General features: G+C 44.7%; 1 protein-coding gene across 1 annotated transcript; it reads left to right on the top strand.

Annotated features, from left to right (window-relative positions):
* Positions 1–7528: 7528 nt before the first annotated feature.
* Positions 7529–8546, top strand: RPRML (reprimo like). Its single transcript, XM_053363710.1, has one exon. The coding sequence runs from the start codon at positions 8057–8059 to the stop codon at positions 8390–8392; it is 336 nt and encodes a 111-aa protein (XP_053219685.1). The 5' UTR covers positions 7529–8056; the 3' UTR covers positions 8393–8546.
* The last annotated feature ends 2424 nt before the right edge of the window (positions 8547–10970 follow it).

Raw genomic sequence — 10970 nt, 5'->3', positions numbered from 1 at the left:
CTCCTCTCCTCCCAGGAAGAAGGGCCTTCCCAGCGCCGCGGAGGGAGCGCGCCTTGCCCGCCCCCTCGGGGACTGGCTCTCCATCCGCCCCTCTGCGCTCTCGCCCCGGCCGCCCAAGGATCGCCTTCCCCTGGGCGTTATTTTATCTACATGCCGAGGATCGGCCCCAAACAGCTTGCAATAGGAAAGTCAACACACAAAAAGAAATAATCTTTCTTCTCTACCTCTTTGGGCTGTGCGCATAAATTCCCCCATTACATACAAAGTTTTTCTGTGAATATCCTGGACCCTGCCCACCCCTCAATATCCATAGATAGATGGAGTTAGCCCATGCTAATCGTGCTTAAAGTAGATCAGTTGATGTTAATGAACATGATTGACAAAGTTTCCTTCATTTCAGTGAGTCTGCTATGAATAGGACTTGACTGCAACCCATTGTTACAAAGGAGCCGAACAAAATCCTAGAACTTTCTGAGTTTCCCCACATGTATGCATGTGAACCGCCCTTGTTCTGTGAACCGCCCTGAGAACTCCCCCCCCCCCCCGGGTATAGGGCAGGATATAAATAAAATAAAATAAATATGCATCTGAGTGCGCATCTCTAGCACAGATACTCTGCCAAAACAGCTGGCACAAAGGAGAAACTGGTGCACTCGCATTCAGGGCCGGATTTAGGTTTGATGAGGCCCTAAGCTACTGAAGGTAATGGGGCCCTTTATACGTCCAGCTGTCCTTTGTCAACAACAAATCATTGCTTTTTTGTGTGTTGAATAGATGCTATATGGTCATTTATGGACCTAATAGGTATCTAAAGCCATGGGCACATAACAAAATATGTATTTTATCAAAGTAATTGTTGAACTGAAATACAATTAAGTATATTAATAGTGAAATACAATTAAGACGTATATCAATAGTGAAATAATTATTAACTCTAACTTAAAATGATTTTTTATTCATAACAAACTTAATGTTGGCATATGGCAATAACTTTCTATGGGAAAGCGTGCCCTGGTTTTGGAACAGACTTCCGGAACGGATTACAGTATTTTTTGCTCTATAAGACTCACTTTTTCCCTCCTAAAAAGTAAGGGGAAATGTGTGTGCGCCTTATGGAGCGAATGCAGGCTGCGCAGCTATCCCAGAAGCCAGAACAGCAAGAGGGATTGCTGCTTTCACTGCGCAGCAATCCCTCTTGCAGTTCTGGCTTCTGAGATTCAGAATATTTTTTTTCTTGTTTTCCTCCTCCAAAAACTAGGTGCGTCTTGTGGTCTGGTGCGTCCTATAGAGCGAAAAATACGGTAAGTTTGAGAGCCAAGGTACCACTGTATATAGAAATGAGCAAACCAGTGATATTTTATGGAGCAGGCTAGCAGGCGGGGTCCATTACTTACCGTACATCATAGGAGCCTACACAACACAAAACACTGTTGCTGTATGTAGGTTTTATTTTATTTGGTTTTTATCTTTTATTTTGGAAATGTACATCTAGTGTTTTTTTCCTTTAAGTTTTTGGGGGCCCCCAAGAGAGAGGGGCCCTAAGCTATAGCTTGTTTAGCTTATATGTAAATCTGGCACTGTACACACAGACAGTTTTACTACTTGGAGATACTAGCTCTTCTATGGCCTCTTTCAAGCTCCTTTTTATGTCCTTTATAAACAAATATGGGTTTTTTGTGTGTGTACGCAAACACACATGGTGTGTGTATGACAAACTAGGTCTTTGCCCCGGGTGACAGAAAGCCTAATTTTGGCCCTGGGACTGGATGACTTTCGGGGTCCCTTCCAAACTGTACAATTCTATGATTCTACAAAGGAAAGAAGATCTCTCTCACACACAAACCTATATGTTGGTTTGCTCCACTTTCTGGTTTAAATGATAGGGTACTCTGCTTTCTGCACAGGAACCATAATAAACTCCCCATGTGATTTCTATGTAAATCACGAGCATAGAATCCTAGGAACGGTAGTTTTCTCAGAGATAAAATCTCCAGCACCCTTAAACTACAATTCCCAGGACTGCTCTTGAAATGTACGGTGTGTGCACAGCAAAAACGGAGCTAGTTAACAGAGAGGACGACTTCGGGATTCAGATACCAGTTTGGTGGCCTTCAGCAAATCCCTCTGAAATCGCAGCTGGGGTCCTCCCATCTGTAAAGTGGGCACAATAAGTGGCAAACCTCCTAGGGCTTTTGAGATGAATGAAATTGGGACATTTAGATAGATAGATGGATAGATAGATAGATAGATAGATAGATAGATAGATAGATAGATGATAGATAGATGATAGATAGATGATAGATAGATGATAGATAGATGATAGATAGATGATAGATAGATGATAGATAGATAGATAGATAGATAGATAGATAGATATAGATGGATAGATAGATGGATAGATGGATGGATAGATGGATGGATAGATAGATAGACTGTCATCTCAATCTGGCAGACAGTGTCTGCATATGGAAATGGTTTGGTTTTGGCTCATGGATGTGGAAAGGCCTATTGCATTGGATGAAGAGAATGCATGGAGCACTCCAAAATATGCCCACTTGTACCAGCTGGGCACTCCACAAAGCAGCCTTCACGCAGCTAGAGGCAACACCAGTGAAAGCTCCCAGCAGCTTCCATGGATCATCAAAAGGTACTCACATGTATAGAAACATTTCCTGGCTCGTCCCTTCTCTTTGCCTGGAGGCAGAGTCCATACACAAGGTCCAGTCCAGTCCTAAGGTCAGGAATATCTCGGTTCATGTAGCCAGACAATCCAGCCAGACAAGCCAAGGAACCAAGGTCACGAGAAGCAAGAAGCAGTGAGGCCTGGCCAGGAACGAGGAATATTGTTTCCAGCAACCAACTGAGGCTGGAAACCCTGCTTAAGAAAGCTGAAGCCAGCTGGTTCTCATCAGAAGCAAGGAGGCTGATCAGCCGCAGGTGGAGTCACTTTGCCTTCTGCTCCTTCAGGCTGCTGCTCAACAGGTGGAGCCAACTCCTGGCCCAAGTGGACCACATTCAGCTCATGGGGTGGCTCAGCTGGTTGGCGGTGCTAATAACAGCAAGGTTGCAGGTTCGGTCCTCATACAGGACTGCTGCATATTCCTGCATTGCAGGGGGCTGGACTAGATTGATTCTTGGGTCCCTTCCAACTAAGATTCTATGCCACTGGGGCCACGGATTGGAAGCCAGGGTGCAGGTGAAGGAGGGGGTTCTGCCACCAGTCCCGTGGAGTTTTGTGGGACAAATGAAACATGCGCTAATTGGGAAGACTTAAACCGGCAAGGGGACGCAGGCACGCACAAACACACAGCGAGAGCATCCTTCACTTCCACACAATACCACTGGGGTCTCTGGGGACAGGGGGAGATTATAAATGCAAAGACTTTAGCAGAGTTCTGAATCCTCACCCGCCACCCATCCCTCTGGGTTTATCAGGTGCCAGACTTTGTACGATGAAAGACAAGCTGTGAAGCTTTGTGTATTCAGCAAATATGATGTCCAACGCTGAAAAGTGATTCCGGATATTGACTACTGTTTCATAGAATTCTTCGTCAGTGTGGTGGGAGGATATAGAATTGCTATATCATCCCACCACACTGACGAAGAATTCTACGAAGCAGTAGTCAGTATCCGGAATCACTGTTCAGTGTTGGACATCATATTTGCTGAAGAATTCTACAAAGCAGTAGTCAGTATCCGGAATCACTGTTCAGTGTTGGACATCATATTTGCTGAATACACAAAGCTTCACAGCTTGTCTTTCATCATACAAAGTCTGGTAAGGTAAAGGTAAAGGGACCCCTGACTGTTAGGTTCAGTCATGACCAACTCGGGGGTTGCGGCGCTCATCTCGCTTTATTGGCTGAGGGAGCCGGTGTACAGCTTCCGGGTCATGTGGCCAGCATGACTAAGCCACTTCTGGTGAACCAGAGCAGTGCACAGAAACACTGTTTACCTTCCGGCTGGAGCGGTACCTATTTATCTACTTGCACTTCGACGTGCTTTCAAACTGCTAGGTGGGCAGAAGCAGGGACCGAACAACGGGAGCTCACCCCGTCGTGGGGATTCGAACCGCCGACCTTCTGATCGGCAAGTCCTAGGCTCTGTGGTTTAACCCACAGCGCCACCCGTGTACCTTTTACAAAGTCTGGTACCTTGCTTCATTTAAAGTTTTTCAGAGATTTTGAGACTAAAGATTTCATTTTGGACTTGTTATGGTTTGAAGGAGTTCTATAAAAGATTGTCTGTTGTGTATGTACATGGTCATCATGTTGCCTAGACATTGCTAACATTCTCTTTGCAACACAGGGGTTTGTTTGGTTACTTTATGAGGTGCCGGCAGGAACTCCCCATGCCTTCCCATCCAAGTGTATCTTCACAGATACATAAGGATTAGAAGCTTTCTGTTCAAAATGGATACTGGGATCCTCAGGAAGCAGGATTCTGCACTTGCCATCACGTTCAGCACCCCTCCAGAATGCTGGTTATGGGTTAATCACCAATTTAACTGAACCATCCAAGGGGGTAAGATAGCAGGGAAAGTTTGCACAGGCAATGTTGAGAAAGATAAATATGCCACTCAATTCTGTGGGCAAGGCTCCTCAGTTTGAAAGCAAGTTCCGTTGCATGGTTTTCCGCGGCGAAGCCCTAATTGATATGGGAATACATAATACGTTTATGTAATTCAGCCCAAATAGGTTCAGTGGAACCTTGGTTCTCGAATGCCTTGGTTCTCGAACATTTTGGCTCCCAAACGCCAAAAACCCGGAAGTAAGTGTTCTGGTTTTCAACGTTTTTCAGAAGCTGGATGTCTGATGTGGCTGTCGGCTATTGCTTCCAGGGTGCCTGCGCCAATCGGAAGCCCCACCTTGGTTTTCAAACGTTTTGGAAGTCAAACGGACTTCCGGAGCAGATTAAGTTTGAGAACCAACGTACCACTGTATATGAATGTACTACCAACAAGACGTGTCAGAAATTTTTACCTATTTGTTTCCTGGGGAGGGGGGTAAAAACATCTGCTGCTTGCATTCCAGTAAGTAGCATCTTTTAAAATAGCAAACCAGGCACCCAAATGTCAAACTGAGGTGTGTGCATTATTTAATGGCCTCCCAGAGCTTGCATTGATATTTCCATACTGTTCCTTTACTGCCCTCTTGTGTCCATAAATGCATTCTTCACACCAAGGGATACAGACCCATTTATGCAGCACAAGTTTAAAGCACATACCAAACTCACTTCCCCTCAAATAATTCTGGGAATTCCAGTTTTGATAAGGATGCTGGGAAGTGTAGCTCTGTGAGGGGTAAACTAGAGTTCCCAGGATTCTTGGGGTAGGTGTGGAAAAAGAAATCTATCTCGCCGTTCCACCAAAACTGGGCAAATTTCAGCTGAACATGGTAGTTTCCGTTGCGTTGTAACCCGAATCTGAATATTTTACTAGTTACTCAGAAACCACAAGTTTGGCATATCTGTTTATGAGCTAAGCATTCTTCCAATAGCCAAATTCTCTTATTTCAATCTTCCCCACACAAGCTGTCTGCATTCTTGTGTTGTTTTAAACTTTTGCACCAAACACTCTTATTCTCTAAGCAAAACACGTGTGCGTGAGAATCGTCGTTTATAAGAAGCCATGGGACTGCAAAACCCATGTTGCAGCGTGACATCGAGTTCAACATCACACAAGCATTTAAAAAATATCCAAAGGTTTTAAGTGAAACGCAGACATGATTGGCAATATTGAAAGTTTCACAGTGTGAACAGAACGGGGCGAAATTCAAAAACAGGCAAGCGCACTTACACAGAAACCCATAGGCCGCTACTGTGAAAACCAAGGATGGATATGATCACAGGCAATGGAAGTGGCTGTAGACAACGCATTTGGATCTCCTCAGAACAGAAGCACTAGCTGGGGAAAGGAGGTTTGCAACAATGGAGAAATGGCTGGACATGTGTAACAAATACAGTGGTATCTTGGTTCTCAAATGCCTTGGTACTCAAACAACTTGGAACCCAAACACTGCAAACCCGAAAGTAAGTATTCCCGCTTGTGAACTTTTTTTAGAAGCCGAACGTGCTCCGTTTTGAGTGTTATGCTTCCGATTTGCCACACTTCTGATTTGAGTGTTAAGCTGAGGTCTGTCTGTTTTTGCTGTTTATTTCGTGTTTTTGTTTTTGTGGCTCTTTTTTTCTGTTTTTGTGACTGTGTGGAACCCAGTTCAGCTACTGATCGATTGATTGTATGACTGCAGTACATTGTTTATTGCTTTCATTTTATGAATCAATGGTCTCGTTAGATAGTAGAATTCATGTTAAATTGCAGTTTTAGGGGTTGGTTTTTAAAAGTCTGGAACGGATTAATCTATTTTGCATTACTTTCTATGGGAAAGTGCGCCTCGGCTTTGGAACGCTTTGGTTTTGGAACAGACTTCTGGGACGGATTAAGTTTGAGAACCGAGGTACCACAGTAACTCATTTAGGAAGATCTTTGGATTCAAGAGCCCTCATAGCATCCATGCACACAGGGACAGGAAAATACTTAGTTCATTCAGGGCCGGCCCTACCAACTGGCAGTGTGTGCCAGGTGCCCCAAATGTTGGGGAGGGCAGAGAGCATCAATGAGATATTGGAGGACAGGGTTGTGTGCGAGAGAGACACTTACGCAGCCCTCATACACACACCCAAGCTAGGCTTCTGCCCTCAGTTGCAGTGGAGAGGACTGTCTCATTGCAGGCGTTGACTAAGATTCAGCTGCCAGCCTGGTTGGCTTCCGCATGTGGAAAGGGGAGGAAGCGCCATTTTGAATTTTTCCTCAGGCAGCAGAATGTCTTGGATGGCCCCTGGGATCAGAGACAAAATGGCTGCATTTACACACTCCAGGAATATAAGGTGGGCAGCTCTGGTCTGGGATAATGTCTTCCAACAGGCCCCACCCTTCAGGATAGACCTTCCTATATATTTGGGTAGTGCCTCTTCTTAAAACATCAGCAAAATCTCACTTAGGGATAGGGGAGCCATTTATATTTTAGTGCGAACCAACCTTATTCACACCTCCCAAAAAAACATGTGAACCAAAACACAGCTCCTCTTCAGAATTCACAGCTGTCCAGATTTTTGTTCCGCAGTTCTCTAGTCAAAACACGGCGCACACAAAATATGCACGTTATGAGAAAGTGTCCCTAAGAATGCATTTATTCGTAAAAAAGAACATGCAAAACTGCATCTTATTAAGGAAACTTGCTTGCCATGAAATGCCTACGTTAGGGAAATTGTATATAAACAGGGGGAAATTAGGAGAAATAGACACTAAAATGCTGGTACATTTCTATGAGTTTGGGTCCGTCCTCTCAACAAAATTGCAAACAGATGCAGAAAGGTTATTGGATTATTTTTGATGTTATACATTGTGATTTTTGTTGTGAACCGCCCTGAGACCTCTGGGTATAGGGCAGTATATAAATTCAATGAATGAATGAATGAATGAATGAAGAACTGAACTTAAGTTTGGAAAAACAAAAAGCCGAGAGAAACCAAAATTGACCGAAATTTGCCCATCGCTGTGTCCCACTGAACTGCATAGGTTCTCTATATTGTGGGGAGGAATATGAGCAAGCCGCTCTCTCCCTGAAATGGTAGGAGGGATGAAGGTGGTGCTTAGGATCAGTTGGGGTGGAGTTTTAATGTGACTTATTTTCTATCATGCTGCTTGGAGACTTTACAATGCAATGTGCATTTCCTGAGTGCTCAGCCAGCCAGCCAGCCAGCCTGCCTGCACATTTCCCCCTGGAAACTTAGCTTCTGGAATTACCTCGCTTCTCCTTAAAGATCTGGTGAAGCTGTTGCCGAGGAGCGATTTGCTCGTACAGGAATTCCTTTTCTTTCTCTCCCCTCCCTTGTGTTGGCTGACACTGTCTTGATTTTTAAAAGAAAAGAAGAAGGAATCAAGGAGACAGACAGAGAAGTCTTGCTGAGAAGTCTTCCTAACTGTGGGGCCATCCATAAGGGAAGCTCAGGTCTGCATTCGTTGCTCTTATTTTCTGGAAATTCTGGTGGATATAAAATGAACGGGACTTTATTTAATCAGACGCTAGTGGAAGAAGGTGTGTATTCTAACCGGTCCCAAGACCTGAGCACTTTGATTGGCTGCTGCAATGGGACGGGGACGGTGGTGGCCAGCGATGGAGGTGCGTCGGTCCTTCTCCCAGACGAGAGGAACCTCTTCATCACCCGAGTGGTCCAGATCGCGGTCCTTTGCGTCCTCTCCTTGACTGTGGTCTTTGGGGTCTTCTTTTTGGGTTGCAACCTGCTCATCAAATCGGAGAGCATGATCAACTTTTTGGTCAAAGACCGCCGGCCGTCCAAGGACGTTGGCATCGCAATCATGGGGCTGTACTAAGACCTTCGCTTGGATCACTTCTCTGGGGGTGGGCAGACGTGAGCAGAGTTCTGCTTGGGGGGGGTGTGTGTGTGTGGAATTCTATTTCGGAGGATGGAAGGATGGAAGTTCTGTGACAGCGTGCTGCTAGACAGAGGAACAGAACTGGGGAGAAGAAGGGTGTGTGTTACAAACGATAAAGTCCTCTGCCTGTCAAAAAACAAACAAACAAACAAACTGAAGCAGGGAACGAAAATCCTTTTAGCAAGTTCTGTGCAAAGCTGAATTTCTGCCTAACGCTGCATGTGGAAATGTCGTATGTTTTGCATGAACAGTCCGTGTGCAAGAAGAAGATGAAGAAGAAAGTGAAGATGTTTAAGTCTTTCATGTCGTTTCCCTTGGATACCAGTAACTGGACACAACACTCTCCTTGCTTGAGACAAGCGTTCACATCCAGATACATAAACTCCACTGATCGATCAGCTGCAAGGGGAGAAAAGTGCTCACCAAGTGCTAAGTAACAAGATGTTTTGTAGTGCTGCTGGCTCGGAGTCTTTGGGGTGGGGGCTGGGGAGTTTTGCAAATTGGCAGAGTTGTTGTGTTTTTGTGTGTGTAATCATGCTGATGGCATTTTGTGCTGTGAAGAAGGGGGTCTGGTTTTACCCCACGTCTTAAAAATACACCCAATCTCAACTGAATCAAAGCATGTCTTAAAACAAACAAACAAAAATGTTCCCTGGGATCCTTTTCAGATCCAATGCGGTATTAATTCTTTGTCAATGTTATTTTGGGGAAGAAGAAAAAAAGAGTTGTGCTTTCATATGCTGCTGTTGTTTTTTATATATATATTTCCTCTTTGCAAGTATGGCTAATTTGTCGTTTAAGAACAATGATTTTGGAAACTGTTCGTATGATTAAAAGAGAGAGATGCTGGAATTAAAGCTGCAATAAACGAGTGGGAAATTGCTCTGTTAAATTGCTCGTGGCCACAGAAGAGTCTTGCAAAGGTGTCTTGGGAAAAGATCAGTCCACTTTACCTCCCGCAAAGTGAAATTCACTTTCCCCGCTAACGTTATAAGGTTGTGATCTGGAGCGGAAGAAAACACGTTAGAGAAGGAAGGGGCCAAACCTCTTTTCTCCAGAGAAATCAACTCCCTGCAACTGGGTGTCGGGTGCTTAACCACTCAGTTCCTGTTGCACCTCTTTTCCATGGCATGAATGTGGAACGGAAGTCAGAACTTAGGCTGTGTACTGTACGCACCATGCATTTAAAGCCCCCCCCCCCAATCCTGGGAACTATAGTTTGCCCCCTCACGGAGCTGCTATTCCCAGCACCCTTACCAAAGTTCCTGGGAAGATGTGCTTTGATGGTATGGTGTGTACATACAGCCCAAGCCTTTGCCAAACTGCGATATTACCTGTGTGCTTATAATGAGGAATAAATTTACACCCCACTGAAGTTAAAAGAAGTAGGGGACGAAAAGGAAGGAAGGATTGATTTGTATGGAATAGGGCAGCACAGAATTGTGTGTGGAGAGAGAGAGAGAGAGAGAGAGAGAGAGAGAGAGAGAGAGAGAGAGAGAAATATGTTATTGGGCGTACAGCCTTCAAGGAACAAGGAACTTCTGAGGATGGTGCAATATTTTATTTTATTTTATTTTACTTTTCATATTTGCACATCGCCTGTTGTCTAAGAAGCTTAACGTCATACCCAGTTTGAACTTGAGCCTCCTTCACAGTCCAATCCTTTCACAAAAAATCAACTCATACAGTGGTACCTCGGGTTAAGTACTTAATTCGTTCCGGAGGTCCGTTCTTAACCTGAAACCGTTCTTAACCTGAGGTACCACTTTAGCTAATGGGGCCTCCTGCTGCCGCCGCGCGATTTCTGTTCTCATCCTGAAACAAAGTTGTTAACCCAAGGTACTATTTCTGGGTTAGCGGAGTCTGTAACTTGAAGCATATGTAACCTGAAGCATATGTAACCCGAGGTACCACTGTATTGGTTTAAAAAAAAGAGAGTGAGAGAGAACTCCCAAACCATTCTGTATTTTTCAGTACTTTGCTCCCTTCTTAAGCCCATCTGGCTATCGGATGGATGTCTCAAGAGGGGGAAAAAGATGGAGGCTGCCCACAAACTGAAGTACGTCAAGCGCTTGAAAATCCCACCTGTTTTGTTCAGCCCCTGGCACGCAGCAGACACAGGTGGGTTGCCTTTGTAGCTGCTGGGCTTCATGCAACTGGGTGCCTCATGAGTGATGTAAGTCTAAGTTAAGAAGGTTAGAAGCATCAGCTACATTGTGCCAAACTCCTGTCTGAGACCAGCACCCTGGGTTCGCAGTGGCCAACCAGATGACCGCAGGAAGCCTGCAAGGAGAATCTGAGCAGAATCCTACCTTCCATTGTCAGCGACTGGTTTTCAGAGGCCTCTGGCAGTGGAGGGAAACTGCAACCATCATGGCTAGTAGCCACGAATAGCTTTATCTTCCATGAATTTGCGTTAATCCTCCTTAAAGCCATTGAAGCAGATGGCCATCACTACATCTTACAGGAGCATAGCTGTCAACGTTTCCCTTTTTTAAAGGGAAATTCCCTTATT

The sequence above is a fragment of the Podarcis raffonei genome, chromosome 13 (assembly GCF_027172205.1).
Source record: "Podarcis raffonei isolate rPodRaf1 chromosome 13, rPodRaf1.pri, whole genome shotgun sequence".
Classification (NCBI taxonomy): Eukaryota; Metazoa; Chordata; class Lepidosauria; order Squamata; family Lacertidae; genus Podarcis; species Podarcis raffonei.
Note: the sequence above shows the minus strand (reverse complement) of the source record. Positions and strands in the feature narration are given on the sequence as shown.